Source organism: Pomacea canaliculata, linkage group LG3, assembly GCF_003073045.1.
Source record: "Pomacea canaliculata isolate SZHN2017 linkage group LG3, ASM307304v1, whole genome shotgun sequence".
In the NCBI taxonomy this organism is placed as follows: domain Eukaryota; kingdom Metazoa; phylum Mollusca; class Gastropoda; order Architaenioglossa; family Ampullariidae; genus Pomacea; species Pomacea canaliculata.
This window is the reverse complement of record NC_037592.1, coordinates 38,002,773-38,023,322: the sequence shown is the minus strand read 5'-3', so window position 1 is coordinate 38,023,322 and position 20,550 is coordinate 38,002,773. Positions and strand designations below refer to the sequence as shown.

The 20,550-nt window shown below is 45.0% G+C and overlaps 1 protein-coding gene across 1 annotated transcript in view; it reads right to left on the bottom strand.

The window, feature by feature from the left end:
• LOC112559663 (LIM domain only protein 7-like) overlaps positions 1 to 20,550 on the bottom strand; it is an 81,856-nt gene that overhangs the window by 21,115 nt on the left and 40,191 nt on the right. Inside the window, exons 5-9 of the mRNA XM_025230998.1 lie at positions 18,491 to 18,533; positions 3,272 to 4,015; positions 2,457 to 2,614; positions 1,400 to 1,544; positions 586 to 1,191 (exon numbers count right to left, since the gene is read on the bottom strand). Coding sequence (XP_025086783.1) covers positions 586 to 1,191; positions 1,400 to 1,544; positions 2,457 to 2,614; positions 3,272 to 4,015; positions 18,491 to 18,533 — 1,696 coding nt within the window. The remainder of the gene's footprint in view (positions 1 to 585; positions 1,192 to 1,399; positions 1,545 to 2,456; positions 2,615 to 3,271; positions 4,016 to 18,490; positions 18,534 to 20,550) is intronic.

The window sequence follows — 20,550 nt, the reverse complement described above, 5'->3', positions numbered from 1 at the left end:
CATCAGATGGCTAAATACATGGAACAATAGTGGGCCAAAAATTGATGGTAAACTGAAAAAAACTAAACTGATAAATGGCAAAAATATAAAAGACTGCCTGACATTTTTAATTACATTAAGATTTTAGTAACCATTTTTTGCTAAGATCTGATTTTGTTGCTGATAAATCACACCTTAACATATCATGTTATTTAAGAACAAACTAAAATAACACTAATGACATTAAGTACTTTCATGATAGCCTGAAATTCCATTTCTACAGACATTTACTAACATCACTGTATATATTACCTGCAAGGAAAGCCTACAAATAATTTATGCAATTTCATTTAACGTTGGCTAGTCCACCATACCAAAAATATAAAATAATCTAACAAAAAAAATTCCTGTGTTAACAACACTCTCAAAATATGAGGCTATTTTAAAGTTCCAACATCTAAAATAAATGGGTATTTGTACAAAAAGTTGCCAAACTATGCAAGACAGACAGCATGATAGGTAAGGACACAGATTACCTGACTTCAAACCTCAGAACTGACAGAAAAAAACAAACAAAACAAAGACCAAAAGGGAATAAAATGTTACCTTTCCAGAATTTCTGCCACTAGCATAAACATTTCCCGCTGAGTGCTTTGTCTCCCTGTCCTTAGGAGTACTCCAGGAAGACATTCGATTATCATCAGCACTCCTTGAAAACTGATACGAATCCACACTTTTGGAACCATCCTGATCAACACTTTTTTGGAATGATTTGGTATTAACATCCACACTGTGCTGCGCTCTGCTCTTTGGTTTTGCTGTATCCTCCATCTGCTCGTAGCTCTTTGCCAGATTGCTGAGCCTGCCCATGGATTTGGTCAGAGATGCGTTGGCACTGTTCCTGTCATTTTCTTTTGCCACACTCTCCCCACTCCCACCACGTCGCTTTACTGTCTCACTGTTGTTTGAGTAAGTTGCACTTTGGCCTGATAATCCAGAGTGATGCAACCTTGATGATACATCAGATCTGGAAGGTGCTGACTCATTGCTTACTCCACTGAATCTGGAATCACTGGCTCTTGTAGAGGACTCATATCTGTTATTGTTCCTGTCTCCACTCTGTTTAGTCTTCTTGTCATCTTCACCACTGTCTGAGTCTTCTGTCCAGTTTGCCATACCAGACACCTGGCTTGCCTGCTTGCTGCCACTCTCCTACAAAAGAGTATTTTTTAAAAATAAACCTGCTGCTGCATCCAAATTTAACAAAGAATGTATTTACCTATAAAAAATCCTTTCGGTATTACACGCATGAATTCTACGTTTAACACATCCAAATTTGTTTTGTTTGTTTATTGCTATCAACAGATCTTTTAGTGTTATTCATACATGCAGCATGTGTGTGTTCTGCCCCTTTACATACCCAAGATGCTTCTGAATGTTCATTAGTCTTCTGCATGTAGCTGTTTTCTTCTTTTTCAGCAACAATGGGTTCAAAAATATCATCCTCTTCATCATCATCCTCGATAGGGTAGAAACGCTTGCTTCCAGCTGATTTTCTCCTTTCTCTGCAGGACAAGTAAATTAAGTAAAACTTAACTGAACAAAAATCTTAAGGTTCAGTACAGAAAAATAGGTGTTATGTGTGTTTAATTTTGCTCCTCCAAACAGTAAGCAGACTAGAAAGTGTTTTCCAACTTGATCTGAGTATTTATATTTTAGTATTTTATTCTAAAATACAGAAATTCTTTGAAAACATTTTGTGGCAAGCACAGGATCCGGATTTTTTTCTTAGAGATATTTAAGATTTTTTTCCCTGGATGATTAAGTCAAAGAAAGTCTTTTTGCAGACTGATTTTCATTTTACTTTTAAGTTAATGAGAGCTTGTGGAATTCTTCTATATGCACGACCCATGAAACGTTCCCCTTTCCTACTGAATTAATCAGCACTTAATATAACAATCCTATGATTTCTTCACCTAGGAAATAATTTCCCTTTCTTCCCCCTCCGCATTATCAGAGGAGCTCATTGCTGAACTTAATACTTGCATAAGAACTAGGGTAGTCTAATTTCATACAAGAATGTAACTTCTATCGCAACGATCTAAGAACACTTTACAGCTCTACCTGGGTGCCCTTACATTAAAGTGGTGTAGGAAGCAGGGAGGCAAACGGAAGGGGGGAGGGTCAAAAAAAAGATACTGAGGCGGCAAGAATGTGATTGTTGTGAATGTCAGCATGGAGTCTGTCCTCACAAAGCCGAGTATCTTCCTACACCACTGCATTATACAAGGGTGTCTAACCATTACCCAGGAGAGCTGTCCTGGACTGGATACCTCTCTTTTTCAACTGACTCTTTGTACCCGAAACCAAAGAAAAAAATTTCCCATGAAATTGATTACAACCACCATTAAGGAAAGGACAATGATGTTAGCACACTCATGTCTAAGTTCTAATCATCTAGTTTTCTAAGTACATGCCTTTCTTCCTTCATTTGTGAATAAGTTTTGGTGCCAACTGTTGACTTTTGACCATTGTTTGTTTCTTCTTTTTCTCTTTCCATTTGCTCCAGTGCTTCCTTCAGCCCATATGACTTCTCTGATTGACTTTTTCTCCTATTCTTCCAGCTGGCCAAGTTCTAAGATGATTAAAAAAACAAACAAACAAACAAAAAAAACGGTTACAAAGGATTTCTCCAGCCACTCTCTCTGTATTTGTTTTAAGCATTTATGCTTTTACTATTCTTAGTCGGCGACTAAATCTTTTACATTTTACAGTGAATATACACAACTGTTTTCTACATTATAAAGGATAAATAAAAATTTAACAGACTGAATTTCTTTAAAAAAAGGTGATTAAGAAGTGGTCATAACTGAATGGATGACTTGTAAGATAATTCCCAGCTCAATGGCCAGTAAGCAGCTCTCTACTACTAATTAAAAGATTTTCTCAGTCCACTGGTGTTAACAATGTGGTCAGATAATCTAAATTCGTTCTCCTGACTTTCAATGCAAATTATGTTGGCAATCACAGTGGACTGAAAATTCTAGGTGACACTTATTAGGCCAGTTTTTTTTTTAAAGTAATCTGATCAAGAAATAATCAATCATCTGTTCAACTTGCATTCTTAGTATCACTGGCAATAATTATCTGCACAAAACTAAAACCACCAAAAAATATCAACAATAATTGTAAACGATACATACCAAGAGAAAAACAACAACAACAACAACAAAACAAAAAAACACACACACACAGGGCAATGACACTTTTCAAGAGAGAGGCTGGTTCTTACCGACTGCCAGTCGCTTGTATCCTCTTCTTTGAGAGGAACGACTACACTTTTCTTGGTCTCTGCTGCAAGGCGCATTTGTTGCTCGGCCGTGATGGCCAATACTGTGGCGCCTTTACACTTGACAAACTGCAGTGGGTCTGTGGATGCCGAGGTGCTGGTCCTGCGGCTGGACGTATGCGTGCTCAAGCGGCGGCTGGGGTGGGATTCCGTGCTGTCTGACGACTGCCGAGAATGGCTGCCGTACATGGAGCCGTCCGCGCTGTCGACAGAGGACGACCTCCGGTTTGACATGCTGGAGGACAGGTCCGGGCTGCTGCGGTACATGGCACTGCCTTTGTCGTACCCGTACATGGAGGTACTTACTCCAGAACGCCGACTGCTGCCTTCTCCTGAGCGATTGAGTGCAGAAGCACTATCGTACCTGGAGATAGGCATCCCGTTGATATCGGTATCGAACACCAGTCCCTCTAAGCTGTCCTCCGAGGCTTTACCATAGGAGTTGTTCGAATCGTACGAACTGTCGCGAACGTGCTTCGCCCTCGGGTCGACGGTGTCTCTCATAGAAGCACTTGCACTGAAGTGCCCATTAGATTCCCTAGCACATGAAGACCCTCGCAAGACCTGCCTGTCAGTCAGGAAGCTGCTGCCGCGGTGTACGAGGGCCGCGAAGGCACTCTGATCAAGTTTGGGCCCGGAGTACTGTTGACTCGAAGCTCTACCCAACCAGTAGATTGTCACTGCAACCTGCAATCAGCCAGCAATAATTCTTCCCTTAAGGTCACGAGGCTTCACGAGGATAAAAAAAGTTACTCAATTCGCATTCTGCAATACAACTGTCACTGTCATTAGCGTGTTGTGGATTCCATTTCTGAAGCACGCAGATGATTATAAAGATTACACTTAATTACACACCCGCAGCTTAACCCATATCAAGAGTTTCGCCAAGGTAATTCCATATTTAAATTAGCACAAAACAGTAATTAGCCATAAAGACAATGTAGCTAAATGTCAGCTATTGACACACGAACATTAATAACTCTCTACACAATATTTTCGGCAGTATTGTGTGAAAATAAATTCCTATCAATAAAGTATCAAAAATAATCATTTACTCTTCAATTTGCATTGCATATATATAGCTAGTTTTTTTAAATATAAAAAACCAACAGCTAAAGTATTGTGGTTTACGTGTCTTATGCAGCAAACAAATTTGATGTTTAACTAACATCTACTCGACCTGTTCTAAAACTAACTTTGCTTACTGCCAATGTTCGCCAAGTCAGTGTAAACAGCCTGACCGCCTAAAGCCCACACAAGACTCTCTCATCCCCTTCTGAAAACTCTCATCGTCTTCCGCAAATATCCCGACGTGGAGATGGAGGGGCACGCCACTGGCGAGGCATGCAACATTAAAATGCTCCTTGATACCGACGCGAAACTAATTCCGACCGCACGTGCAGATGCGGCTCGTCGCGAGATGAAAACATCAAACACTTGGTAGCCACTTCTTCCTGCTTCCTCAGGTCTCGTGGCCAAAAGGCGGCCCTCGCCAAACCCTGGGCAAGAGAGCGGCGACTGCGCTCGTCCCAACGTACCCACACATTCCTGGTGACTCGGTGTGCAGAACGTCGCCCAACAGGACATGAGCAAAACGCTCGTACCACCTTATCGTGCAGTGACACCCCACCTACCCACCCAACACACCCTCTTGCCTCCACACACCATACCCTCTCCTTACGCAATGCCGTATATCAAGTGGTTGAGCGGTTTCAGTCCATGTTAAGGCACTGCAGTGAAGCCTGTACATACGTGACAAATGTTTCATGACACAAGAATGTGGCCTAACTATATCAGCAGGCATTATTTAAAAAAAAAAAAAAAAGAGCGGTAAATAACAGCTGCGCTCACATCCCTTTCGGCGTCATACCTCTCTTGGGAAAAGTGCATGTCATAATGTACTCTCGCCAAAGCCCTCTGTGGAGACAGACGAGCCTCGGATGCTGAGGCGTCCTGAGAGGTCATGGCAGCTCAAGCACCTGGGAGACAAGGGTACGCGGGTTCATCTCACTACAAGAATGAGTTGGTCCGTCGCCATGCTCTCTATCATGTTTGGCTGTGAGTACTGGTAACACTGTCCATGGTACTCGGCACCCCCGACACACAACACCCACAGGCTTCTGACTCGACGCTAGGCGCGGCTTCTCACCTTTTATCCTCAGGTATGAGTATCTGATTTACAGCAACCCGACTGTTTACCGCGCCCCAGGAATGTGGAAGAACTTGCCCAGGCAAATCATTGTTGGCGATGAGCGGCTTGACGCCGGTGTCACACTGCATGTCATCGTACAGGTCGGCGACCACGCCGGGGGCAGTTTTTCACCCTTGCCCTCGACGAGGGGATGCGTTTGTCTATTTTCATCCTCTTCCTCTTTCATACAATACTAAGGTGAATGGCGCTGCAGAAATTACGCGACTCATAGAATAGCCTTTTCTTCTCTTTCTCTCTCTTTGCAAAGATGTGACAAAGATAACTGTCATAAGAATGCACATATTATTTCAATACATTATCTGCCACATACTCAGAATGTTGCCCCCAATACCAGTCAGTACAGGTTCCAAGTACCCGGGTTGTGTCGAACAGCCGGGATGTGAGGGATTACTTACGCATTCGTCAGTCACAAGACTAACATGTTTACAAAGGCAGTTAGGAATTAGCATGCTCGGTTTTAATTTGCGCGAACAATTCACAAGACTGACAAGTTTTAACAAATTTGTCTCTAGTCCGTTGCATCCGGGTACAAGAAACTGCTGCATAGAAGCAATAGCAAGACAACAGGCGCGACTCCTCCCATCCACGTCTTTCTCCGTCAATTCCAAGTGCAATAATAAACAACAATAATTTATACAGCGCAATATCCCTGCCAGCAGTCTAGTCACTGCACTGAGCACTATTCACGAGAGAGTCACAATGATGTAAAACAAAAACAATGCGATACATTCCGCAGTCCGTGTTCTCTCATCGCAACTGTTTGTCAACCGATGTTGAATGGAATGCCGGTGTGAGTGGTTCCTCACTGCTCCCCCTCCCCAAATCGTAACACGAAGTGTATTTTGTGATGGACACAGCATTTAATACTATTTATGATCGTCCAGTGATAAGCGCTTATTTTTCGAGACATTGCTGAGTATCGGCGGAATGTTTTCGATGCAGTACTGAGCTACTGTGATATTAATACGGGCAAAGGAATGTTGTGGGGTTGTGTACGTGCTTCACAAAGTTATCTAGTTACCGACTCCATGATGTTTGCGATTATGTTTCTCTATTACAGTTTCTCACCATGCTTTCTACGCAAATGTGCGCACTCATGCTTGACGTGTGCGCGTGGTCCACAACTGAGAAGTCGGGCGACTTGATGATTATTTAACCAGTTGAGAGATAACAATGTTAACCAGCTGACCGCTGCTTTATTACACAGACATCTAGCAATGCCATCAGAACAGATCACTCAGCCCATTATGTGTACTTCATACTGCACTCTTTAATTCTCTATTAACTGCATTTTGAGCATGTAATGATGATACTGTTCATTCGACCTCTTGCAATAATGGATTCTGATTTCTTGAGCAGCTGAAGACTAAATCAGCCAGAGAAGTGACAGAATTTTAATTGGGAGGAAAGTTAGAGACAAAAAATTTTGATTTTACATCCATTTTTATATCTGTTACCAGTTACACGAAGGCTTAACAATTATTTCTGGTTTAATAATTTGATTAACGTGGTTCGAAAAGCTACTACTGCAGATTTCTCACCGGGTGGGCAAACACCCTACGCTTATTATCATAACTGAAAATACAAAGAAAGAAAGTTGTAGAACTGAAAAAAAAGTTTATCGATTCAGTCTAATCCTTCGGTGGTTTATATCTCCACTCGTCTCTTTACTATGAATCTTTTGTCCTCTCCCAAAAATTGCACCTCCACGAAAACTTTTATTCGTTTTCGCCCAAACACTAAAGCCCCCAAAAGCTGAGGAAGCTTACAACAGGTTTACAGGTATCGCCGAGGTTAAATCCTACCACGAACGTTGTCTCCACTTAATCACACGTCACTAGGACTACCCCTGATCCCTTGGTGACATGCTGACCTGCGACAGGGATGCTCCGCCCTCGCCTGCGATGCCAGAACCGCAGGCATTCTCTGCCCCTGACAGTGCTGTCAACACTCCAGCCTCGGTGGCCATGTTGCGCGTTCAAGAGCTGTCTCTTATGCAAACACGACTGGGACAACATCTTCACAGGACACAGGCGAGACCCCTGGGCGACCTCGTGTGGCAAGGCGACTACAGCACGCCTATACCAGGCTTCTAATTATGTCAACAGGCTCAAGAATGCTACCGAAGATTCTTCAATTTCATTACATCTCCGGGGTCTCAGCAGTTTGTCCACTGGGCATCAAATCCCCCTCCCCCCACAAAAAAAGAGAAGCAGGGTTTGGAGATGAGCTTGTCTGTTCGAGTGCTCTTACTCCACAGACTACAGCAAGTCTCGAGCAACGAAACTAAAATTAATTCTGGCAATTCAGCTTCCAACTGGAGTTTGTGAGGCTCTGGTTGGTTTGGTTAATTTGATAATAGCGCGGGAAGTTCGATTATAGAAAAGGTGATGGAGGAAGAAACAGAAAAAACTCTCGAGGAGCTGTGAACAGGTGTCACAAATGGAGAGGAGTAGGAGAAGAGATGTGAGCAAACGACTTTATGACCCTGACAATGGCAAGCAAACGTCTAACTTCTACGCAACATCCCCCCCTCCCCTCTCGGTCTCAATTACCCTCAACCCTTATCAACTCTGCAGCGTACCGTTGACATGCAAACTACCATGTCTGGTCTATCACTCGTCGGGACGAACAGTTGTAGTGAGAAGCCTGAGTCACCGAAATCAAATCGTTACATGTCCACACTCTCATCTCTCCCTCCCAGTCATCAAGTAAAAACACACAAAATCCCCCACACGGTCACTAGCACGGCCTCTTGGCTAATTCTAGCCTCTACCACACGATTGCGCCTGGACATCGTTTGAAGAGAGTAAACCTTTTTTTGTGTGGTCCCTGAAACTTGAAAGCTAGGGGTGAATTTGGACAGGGACTGCCTTCCCACGCATTGGGGGTAGGGGGGAAGGGGTGTCTTTTTGCATTCCTCGACGACGAGTCAAAGGCACGCAGTCGAGGGCGCAGAGGTGTGACGTGTATGTGAGAGAGAAAGGGTGACGTATGAACCTGGCTTAGCCGCCAACAGGTCTTTGATGCATAATTAGGAAGGTCGGCTTGTTCCTGGCAGCTTTCCTGCCACCCACCGTCACTGCCCCTCCGTTTAGCCTCCCCCGCCCTCTTCCCCACGTGTAATCTTCCCAGTCTTGTACTGACCTCTCTGACCACGACCTTCAAGCAAAACTGTCGCTCTCTCTCTGACACACCCTCATAAAAGCCAGCGGTGAAGAAAAGCTTGTACAAAGCTGTTGCAATGCCTTTCTTCAAGACGTAATAACTCCACCCGAACACAGGAGCGCAGGGTGTATGGCTGACAAAACGACCGGTTCTGCTCCATGCACAATAGATTGACTTGGCGATAAGAAACTTCCACCTAACCTGTCTGTCAATCCTGATAAGATTCGGTGCACGGGAGAAAAATATTTCTAAATAAAGCTTCACCCCGGGACGTCCTATTACAATCAGGACAAAAGCGACGAAGCAGGGTTTCTACAGATGTAGGGAAGACTACCTGTATAAACACCGCGCCTACTTTGATGTAGCGAAGGTGTGAAGCACCAGGTAAAACACGGGTAACCAGCATTCCACCTGAGACCTCGCTGTTGTTTGAGTCACACATAACGACGATGCGGAGGATGGGGAGTGGGAGAATAATCAGGATGAAGTAACAGGCGGCGCATCGCCAGCCAGACCTGCGCGTTGCCATGGGCAACAACTCATCGCACGCGAGCATGACGAGACAGCAGGTCGTACCGTGAGGACAGTCCGGAAGGGAGTGATACTCAAACATATGTACATACATTCTTCGGCATGTCTCGGGACACGAAAGAAAATCAGTTAATAATCTTGAATAAGGAAGAACACGAATGATGGGTGAAACAGGTCAGAGGAGGGTGAAAACGTCAGCTACAATAGAATGTGTACAATATACACACATTACAAATCTGAAAGTGATCACAATAATGAAAATGCATGGACTCAGTAACCTAACTGCATTTCTTCGAGAAAGACAACGAGGGCATTTGACGTGCCCTTTGACCTTATAGCGACAGTTGGTTGTTTAGCTATCTCCACTGACGTCATAGCTTATATCCTCATTTTCTTCCGACCTCCTTAATTTATTATGCAATCTCCCTCGCCGTCAAGCCTGGAGAGTAAATTACTTTTCACGCCACGATATCATGCCAAGACCAGCGCTACCTTTGATGGGGCAAAGGTCAAAGCCTAGGTTCCTAGCGGTTCTTACTGCCAGAGCCCCTCCTAGCCACCGCTACCTGCAGTGACACCAGCAGGGCCACCGCTACCTCACAGAGCCCTGCGTACGAACAAGCACAAGAATGCTGGGTGTGACTGCAGATTCTTTTTAAAGTGGTTTATTTAAACTCAGGGGCGTTTACTTGCTGGAAGTGTGAGACTGCGATACAAGGACACGACTCCTCACATTCCGCGAATTGAAAGAGAGAGAAAAAAAAAATCCATAGCTACAGTGGCGGTTAAAAAAATTAACAGTGGCAGGGGAGGCAAACTGTATGCAATCTGAACCAGGTGTTTAGCTTCTTCCTCCATGTTTAGTTTTAAATGAGATGTTTTGCTTCGTCCATGTTTAGCTTTATGCCAGGTGTTTAGCTTTTTCGTTCATGTTTAATTTTAAGTCAGGTGTTAAGCTTTTCTTGCTCACACCCCAAGAACCAGAACGCTAGGTTCGACACCAGAAGTTCAACAGGCGACACAGGTGTGTCAACACTCCTCTGAATGACTGGCTTTTTTAACAAATAAAACCAAACGATCAGCCACACCCCCCGCTCCATACTTTCAGTAGACGACTTCACAGATATATTCTTCCACCAACCATGTAATCCTCATTACAAACTCCCGCGTCTAGTCAACATATATCGCCGATCCCTATGTAAGTGTGTGTGTGTAAGGTGGGGAAACCGTTCTGTTCATCAAATTAATAAATCATCATTTCCTCTACAGTAAACGCACAGGTCCCATCCAGTGGTCATCCTGATGAGCCAAAGAGTGAGATACAATATCTCACGCAGCTTCAGTGCAGCCAATAACTTTGATGAGACCGGGATAGAGTACAGAAAATAGACCAAAACACCTTTTTTCCCTCCTGATTTATATATATACACACACATTTTATATCAGACTTATTTATTGTGCCCAACTCACATAAACCCTCGGTAGGTGACGCGCACTTTCATAACCTCATTTCGATAAATTGATCGATAAGCTAGTTGTTTTTTTATGTACTCAATAGGCTTGTAGCAACGACGGGAATTGCAGCCACGAGCCAAAGGCTTACAGCATAATAATATATAATATATATGATATATATTTATATTATAAATCCCTAACCACCCCAGCAATAAATTACAACGATCCGACACTTTTCACTGGTGCATCAGTCCGTTACCAAGCAACCGAAGGTAAATGGAAATGGCACCGCGGGGACTAGCACACTCTGGCACTGCAACCTCTGCGTTCGATGATTCTAAGCAGCCTTTACCTGGCGCACACCCATCAACCTGTCTCGAAGACCAGCGGCCAATACAGGCGGGGGTGGCGGGGGGATGAGATGAGAGGAACGAGCTTCCGCCCTCAACTGCCGTGAACTCCGCGCTGCTTCAGTGGCTAAGGTCAGGCCGTCAGGCAAACATCTACATTCCCAGACAGTCAGATATGGCCTTCACCGTCAGGAGACGTGGAATAATTACACCTGGGCAACAGCTTGCAATGTCACGCTGTAGGCATTAGTCACGGCAAGTGTCTCGCCGCCTGACATGGCGATCGAACAGTGCCAGTGTCACCCGATTATAAACTTACAATCCTACATGAACTGACACAACATGCAGGTATTTCTGGCACTGCCAGCACTAGGAAGACACTCGTCAAAACAAACTATGCGATATTAAGTAACCTGTCTTCTTCAGCCACATTGCTGGGTAGGTAAATATTGCCGTGTTGCCTGTACCTGAGATAATACAGGCAGGTTTTTGTCTTATCATACATACATGTATATTAATATTTTATCAGGGTGGTGAAAATTCCCTGAGTGTTAGTACCGAACACAGGAGTCTGGCGTCTCGATCGTTAAGCGAACAGGTAAGCTAATGAGAAACGACACCTTACCTGGGCTGTTAATCTCCGCTATTCCCGAGTTAAAACAACCGCAACACTGCCACCTGTAGCAGAACGGCAGGCAGGTGAGTTCCCGTCAGGTGTCACGGCCACAACATCGGCGATCTCTTTGCTCCTCACTGTGTAGCGCGCGCATGTCAGGAGGGGGCGTCTGTCCCGTAAAGATCGTCGCTCGATCTCTCGCTCACCAGCAGCACGCGCCACGCGGACGACGCGACTAGCAGGGGGAGTCCAACCAGCCTTCGTCCGCTGTCAACGGGACTCGGTGCGGCCGTTAGGCGGTGCAGTGGCGCGCTGCACAGTCCTCCCGCGATTTGAAAAAACAACTTGATTACGTCCTTGCGGTTAGGCTGTGTCCAAGCTACAACTGCCAACTTCTGGCTGGCCGACAACGCCAAACTTTGGCTAGACCCACCACCCCACCACTACCACCCTTACCTGACGACACTCGTGCCAGGGAGTCACGTGGCGTTGTGGCGAGTTGCATGAAGTGTCTTAAGACTCCAGATTGCCGAAAGTAGCGGAGAAGCCATCCCTCTCTCTAGTTTTCACTAATGACCTCTCGATGGACCGTCCATGCAAGAGGTCAAGATTACAATTACTCCGTGCCCACCTTGTTTGTTTGCTTATTTTTTTTCCACAAAACTTTGCACTGATGTATCAAAAATAAAAGATTTAATTTTTTAAACGCCTTTTTTAGTTCATTTTCCACGAACCTTCACGTGTGTTGCTCCTCAAGACCTGGTTGTAGGTCGTCCTAACTCTGGTGCCGGTCGTTGGCTGCAGAAGGCTACAAACACATCATAACACAGATACCGAGCCCGTCGTGCACCAGGTTGTTGACGATGTCGCTTACCATGTGTGTGTGCACCTAGACCTCACCTGCATCATCGGTCGCAGCCAAGAGGGGCTGACACGACCTGTCAGCATGATCGAACACTTGTCGCGCATTTCTCGGCTCTGGGTCAACACAACCGTAAAAAATTCCTGACCGTCTTTATTTTTGGGCAATAAAAACATACCTTTGATACATCCATCAGGCTACGTGCTGCAGGTAACTTTACGATACGATGGGCCACGCAGGGGGGAGGGCAGCAGGACTGAAGTGGGGGGTGTCTCTGAGACTGTGTCAGCCGGATAAAGCTCTCAAACTCACTTCGCAACAGTGTATACCCTTCACCGTGTGCTCATGTAATGCAACAATGGGGAGACATTTCGCAGGCTCGGTGACAGGTTGTATTTCCACCCTGATCCTTAGCCACAAAATTGAGTAATCTTTGTATTTATGATGCCGAACCGGCTACCTACTCTACTGAACTATTTTATTTTAGACTGTTAAGGTGAGACAACTCTCCGTCAGTGCCTCGGCAACAATACAACTATTCGCGAGGTTTAATATCGTTCTTCATCGGAAAATATGGACAAACGTTTTTATTTAACATATTTATTCATCTAGTCCTGTTCTCCTATCATCCAGCAAAGAATGGCTTTATGCGCCTAGTCTTCCACCACGCACATAACAGTGCAAACAACAAACAACCATTTGAAGTGGTGCCACCCATAAATTTTCTCGTTCACTTCTCTTAAAAACTTTAAACCAAGTTTCAGTTTATCAAAGTCTCCCCCACCTCACAAACTCCCCCACCTGTACTGCGGTAGTTCTACAGCGCATGCGTCATGCAGTCAGTCCCTCGTTCACGACTCACGCGCCACTCAAGTACTCCCGTCCTCACAAAGTGATCTCCCCTCCCGCCCCTCAAATTTACGGCAGGAGGCGCTCTGATCTCTCGCATACCCGTGCAATGAGACACAGAGGCTGTCGATGGGATGGTGACTAGCCATCAGCACACACTCATTGCTTGTCGTCACACAATGCATTGCTATAAGGCCCTACAGTCCTGTGTCATGACCTCTTATCCCATGTAGCAACCATGCGGATTCCTCCACCAGGACCCTTCCTTTTCCGAGTCCACACACGAAAAACTGCTTACAAACAATCCTGTCTCCACCTTGATGGTAATCTTCACAAGTTTGTCGGCTACTCGCGATAACAAATAAAACATTCACAGGAAAAAAAAAAACATGCGAGTGCCCCAAGACAAAATCTGCCAGCCATCGACACATATGACCATCAGATCATGCCATCTCTGCTAATGGCAAAGCACTGCCAAGGTGGCCTGCATGGTCCTTAGACTAAAGAGACTTCTATTATCGGGTTACATGCGTGCGCCAACACCTGCAACAGCCGGAAAATCATCAAGCCGTGTCCATCAGCTAGACATACCTGGGGCCGTAGTTATGAAGAACAAGTCCACGCAGTCCAAGATGAATAATTGCAAGTAAAATCCTACCAATGGAGAACACATACAGGGTCTAGCTCCCGAAGATGAAGTACACTTGCATGAATCACAATTAAGGTGTGCAGGCTTATGTACCTGTCACTGCTGTAGCAAGCACCTGACAGGGTATGGTACATGCAAGTCCTTCCAAAGCCTATCTCGCCCCTCCAGCCAGCATTCTACCCGCGAGATCAAATCCCGTGCATTGGAAATGACGAATTGGAGAACTCTGATACTAGATAAAACTGATGTTATGAACACTGCTGCTCTGGCATTTACAATGACTGACCCGGGTGGGATAAAAGACCCTTTTTTTTGAGAGGTGGGGGAGATGGTGATGAGGAGAGGTGTAGCTGAAGGCCCCACAACTCGTACCGCTATATTCAAAGGCACGGGGTGCCACATTCAGGGTGCTCCCAAAGGTGCAAGTTTATTCTTTACATTATTCCGTTCAGGCTGGGGGTCAGATAAAACTTTCTCGGCGAATAAAAGACCGGAAATGGTGTGCCTGGTAAACAACACCTACTGTGACGTCACCAGCCCTTTTGAAAGCCGGTGAGCGCACCTAACAGCCTTCATGTAACCCCTGCTGACAGTTGTTATCGATACAATACAAGTAGTAGTCGCCTCTTCGTCTGCACACGCCTCACTCATGCACACGCAAACCCATTTACGCACGCATCCACACGGGGCCACGAATGCACACAGAATATATTCTTAGTCGGACAAATATTTGAGCAAGTTTAGCAAAGTTTTTACATGACGGTTATATTTTTTAAAAAAAAAAAAAAAGCTTAGCCAAACTTGGACCCACCTTCATCCACGTTTGTTCGGCGAAAAAAATACTTAAACCAGCGACAAGATAAAAGATTAAAATGTTATAGTGATACAAAGTTGGAGGGGGGTACTCATACAAATGCTTACACCTTTCAGGGCGGACAGTGCCCTACGGCGGGTGAGCGAGGGGTGGGGTGGAGAACAAAGAAAAGAGAAACGCCCAAACCAGTCACACACGACAGCCTTTCATTAACTCACAACAACGAGCATCGCCTCCTTCCATCATCTGGCCTCGTGTGCCGAGAGTTTAGCCAGGGGCTGGGTACAGCGGAGGCCGAAAGCTAGATGACTAACGCTGATCAGTCAGCTTATAAAATGCGTATTAAAAGTATGTGAGGACAGAAAAGAAAGCCCCCGTCCGCACAGCGTTTACATGAACCACAGCTCAGACGAATACTTTACATTAAGGTTAAAGGTCACGATGGCTTTTAACCGACACGCTACTCTCATCGCTTTCATGTTCCATTTAAGAAATATTGGTACTTGTAATAGTTTAATGCTTTTTGAGGGAGGGTTCGAGAGAGACTAGTTAAAATACAGTGCTAGTGTCAGCGAATAAAAGCAGTCACGTGACAAAATGAAAAAAAAAATTCATTGGTTGTGACAGAGTACACACATTACGACGATGAGAGGGTGGCTGACATGAATCACGCAAGATCGTGTTACACACAATTTTAAAATCCCCGAAGTAGCTTTTTTTTTTATTGCGAAACAGGGTGGTAAAAATACATGACACGAGATCAAGCCGAAAATAAACATTCAACATGTCCAAGGGGCTTCAACAATGGCAAAAAAAACAAAAAACAACCAAACAAACAAAAAAACAACAACACAAAAAAACCCAAAACAAACTGGAAACAAGAGGGAAAAACTGCTACTGGAAAAAAAGAAACAATTTTACAAACAAACAAACAAAAAATAGCACGACGAGAGTAAGAAAGAATAAAAATACTAAAACGAGTACAAATTACTTCTTTAAAAAGCAGAATATAAATAGGGACTGGCTTGAACAACGGTCCGATAACTGGCTAACAATAAAGACATCGCATTAGCCAATTTCCAAAAGACAAAAGGGGGACAGGTGCATAAAGTGGAGACTAGCAAAAAAAAAAAAAAGCTGCAGGAAATATCATAAAATGTCAAGGGAACTCACAAACCATCTCATTCAGACTCGATCTTTGTGAGTGTAGGCAAACTATAAAGGTGTCAAAATCACTATTTAACAAAAGGTGCACGGAGCTCACGCTGACATCCATGAACAGAGGCTCACACTTTCATGAACAAGAGAGGGAGGAGGGGGAATCTTTCAAATTCCATCTTTCACCAGGGTTCGCCTTCAAGTACACCTATAGACTGGTCTGTATGACTGCCAAGCACAGTGTCACTCGTCTCATTAATAATGCGAGGAGAATGCAGGTGTCAAGGGTGAGAATGACAGAGCGCCACATCAGCCCCCAGCTTTTTTCTTTCCAAAAAAAAAAAAAGTTTGTTTACGAAGCGCAGGAAGGGAGTGTAGACCCTCAAAGCCAAGTCTTGTTGCATGAGTTGGGGGCGACAAAGAAAAGGTGATGAAAAAGTAGAAAGAGGGTATAAACCACTTTGGTCACCCTACCCCCGGCTTTATTTTCCTCTGACTACGATAGTCTCAGTTGTCTAAGACAGCAAGTTGATTATTTTTATCTTATTAATAAATAAGTTATTTGCTTGTTAATTTTTGTTTTTATGGTTCGACTTTAGTGACAAATTTTCGCCCTGAAACTTTGCTGTTTGAGAGTGATGTGTTGTTACAGTGTGTGTGTACACGAGGTATAGCAGTTGCACTCCGGTAATGTGCCGATCACCCGGTAAGCGAGAACCGGTTATCACAGGTTCAGATCTCAGTCCTCATTTTTATCTCGCCGTCACGTGGTCGTAATAGCTGACATCGTAAACTACCCTCCCCACAGGAAATGCGAGATAACGGCCGTTTTAACACAGCTGAGGCAACCATGTTAGGCAACTGGGAGGCCACAGCCCATATAACCGATACCTGGAGTCCCCCTCAGATCGATACTGGATGATCGATTTCTTTCAGTTACAATTCAAACCCTCTTAGTTTATGAAGAGCCGAAAGGGACTATGAACGAGTCAAGCTCCAAACTCCAAACCCTCGACCAAAGCCTTCACCACGACATAGCACTAGGTTCAAACCCGGTTTCAGTTTCACGCAAATGATCATTTTTTTCTGTCAGCAGCAGATCTTGCAATAATAAGCTAGAAGACGAGTTCGCCACAAGTACCCTACAAGAGCAAGACCTAGCGGTGACGAGCGGTTTCCGGTACTCAAAGCTGTAAACGGTAATAAATGGGTGGCGAAGGGGCGATGACGAATTCCTGTCTTATCACAGCCCCGCGGCCCCTACTTGCGCAATCAATCAGCTTCCAACCAATCACTTGTAAGTCGGGAGGTGAACTTGCAAACCGGTTCTGTGCATTGATCTTTAGAAAGCAAAAAGGCGTTTCATGGTTTAGGGAGGGTGTAATGGGGTGGTGGAGGCCAGCTACCCCAGTTCAAGCGGTCTGTCTGTCAAAGCACCATCGTACTGGTCTGGATACACATTTTAAAACCGTGTATAAAGCTCGAACTCTCTCCCTTACTCTCGGAACAGCTTTCGTCACCTGACAGTGAGGCCAAGGTACAGTCAACAACTCAGACTAACATTGTCGGTCGATGCGCGTAAACTGTTGAAAAAAACTGTTTGCCCTGTCAACAACAAGGATACGAATAAAATGATTTAATGCAAACTGACATCACGATTTCTTACCACGACTCCATCCCACCTCGCTAGAAAGTTTGCGAATAGAGGTTGGGGGTACGAGGAGGTGGGTGCGGAGAGCGTGAAGGAAAGGGGGATTAAGATTCATTACCGATGACTCATCAACTGGCACGAGACACCAGTAGACAGCCCGAGTTCACAGATGAAACAAGACACAAACTGGCCCACGGAAAAAAATACATATGTTTGTGTGTGCGCGAGAGAGAGAGCATAGAAGAGACAGAGCAAGGGATCAAGCGAGAAGAAGAAAAAAAGAATGATGGAGGAGGGCTGTGTTGTGACGGAAAAAGACGGATCCAGTATCCTACCCCCACCATTCCACACTTCTTTCACACACTGTCACACAAAGAGAGGAAAGTTTGGAAACAAAACTCTCCGGTGGTTTTTGGTCTTTCAAGCACAGCAGCGAGCGCGGCGTGCTCCTAAGTCAGATTAAAGCCATTCCACGGATGCACGAGAGGCAGCTACACAGCATGTTGAGAGAGGGAGGCCTTTGTTGCAACTTATGTCAAGACTGTGGACAATTTGTGTGCCACGACAACACCACAGGCCTGCATGCATGCCACATCCCCTCCAACCTCCAAAACCCAGCCCCGTCCTCTGCTCATCCATTGACAGCAGTTTGTCGAGTGGCTTGTCCCTCTCGTTTTGCTATCTGCTCTCTTGTGATCAGCCAAAACCACCGACACTTTTTTAGGGATGGGGAGAAAAGGATAAAAAAAAACAAACAACAACAAAATCCGACAATTGTGTAATGTATGTGGGAACGTGAGGAAGGAGGAAAGGATAAACAAACAAATAAAAAACAAACTGTACATACGTTCCGCAGTCGTTTGTCTTGCTCCTCCTTAAGGTGGTCAGACCTGAAAACATAAATCAGCATCATGATGTACAAAGACGATGAAGGACTTTGGCATAAAACTTACATAAATATAGGACATGTGAAAGTACACGTGCTTGCTGGACACACAAGTCGGTATGACACACTGTCGTCTACCTTTAGTCCGAGGTGCAGGGCCCAGACCAGAGCTAAATTTAGCAAGTGACGTCAACGACGGCCGACTATAAGTTCCATGCCGCCATGTTCTTTTTTTTATAATCAAATTGTCTGTGCTTGGTTCCGAGCGCCTTAACTACGCCGCTTGGGAGCACAGTCTCAGTAAAGGGGACATAAGAAGATAGAAAATGACAGTTATTCCTAAATCGGGATATTACTCTAGGAATTTCTGGAATATCTTTTTTCCCTATGATACGCAGAAAATAATTGTTCGCAACCGGAAGGCAATGCGTTAAAGGCTACATGGAGGGGGGGGGAGGGTTTGCATCGCTCCTTTGCTTTCAAAATCGTATTAGAATAGTCTGGGCACGTGATGAGGATAATGAAAATTGCCAGGCTGGCTAGCACTATCGTTAGCTAGTATGCGGACACAAACACACAAAGTTGAAGTCGGTGAGACTACCTGATGTTTTGTTATAACTTTCAGGGTGACGTTGCACGGTTTGAGTGGCTTTCTTCCAATGGGTTATTCTCAAACTATACTCACACGACTATTTAATATGCTAACTGTGTATCTCGATCGCTGATCTCTCCTGCTTTCCTTTGTATCATTCTCACGCCATCTTCGCACCTTGACGCGCCCCCTTATCAGTGAGGGTGATCAAGGCACATCGAACTCTTCCGCTGTCCTCGCAGTCTCGGCTGGCCTTCAGTTTCGGCTAGCCTGCTGTTGTTCCTGCAGTCACCTAACCCTGGCCCGCTGCCCCTGCCGGTTCCACAGATCCTCACAGAGCCCATGTTTAACAGGTGCACGTGCCCGTGGACGACACTATCCTCCCCACTTCATGACAGAACCTTAATTTGAGAAATGCCCTCGGCTCAAGCTTCCACAAGTTCTATTAAAATAGTAGATTAGATGCAAAAACGCAGGTTGAGCTATAATTATACATGGTGCAGCACACTGCCTAATGAAGTGGTCGCAGACAGGAGCAGTAACCGAGCTCAGGCACAGTCGCAACCACCAGTGCAAATTCGTTCACCTCCGCGGGCCGAGGTCAGCTCCCATGGATGCTGAGGTGGGCATGTCGCCCAAATTCCAGAACGATGACCCAATGTCGTGCAGCGGAAAGGTCTTCAACAAAAAAAAAAAAAAGAGAGAAAAAAAGCAACTTTCCAGTGAGGGGACAGCCATGGTGGCCTTGGCGTTCTGTTTGAGCTTTGCAGTGAGTCCGGATCAATCTCATTTGGGCAACACTTGAAGGGAGCTTTGTTTTCCTTTCAAGCTGCCGGTGGCTCAAAAGTAGTATCCAAGTGTTGTGAGCTTCCCATCTTTCCTGTTTTGTCCGAGCTCTCCACGTGATCGTTCTAAATTGCAGCCAACTGAGAGCTCTGTAAACCTGACACCACAGAGTGACCTCTATAGCTAATTACTGGACATCATCATTTATTCATTTATTCATCAACGGTTGTTGTGTGGAGGGTGGGAGGACCTGGACAGACGCAACGGCTGAAAAGCCTGTCCTTACCGTCGGTGAGTATGTTCTGGAATGATCAGTCCATCCTTCGGATCGCCCACCTTCCAAGGTCCCACCTAAAGGGCAATCTTGATGGGACACCGCATCGTGAAATATTTATGCCTCGCTTTTGCAAGTATTACTTACAAGCGAAAAGAAAGAGCCAGCAGAAGATCGATCTAAAAAAGCAAGAAATGAAGGAGCAAGCTGATAAGTCAGTATATTTCCAAACAAGTCTGGCATAAGCTTTCTATCCTTGCATTCTGTGTACATGAAGGTTTCGCCACTTTACGGCCGCCTCCTAAAAACTGGTGAAGTGTTGGATTTCCATGATAGTCTGCATGGTCAACAATGGGTGGTTCATTACTG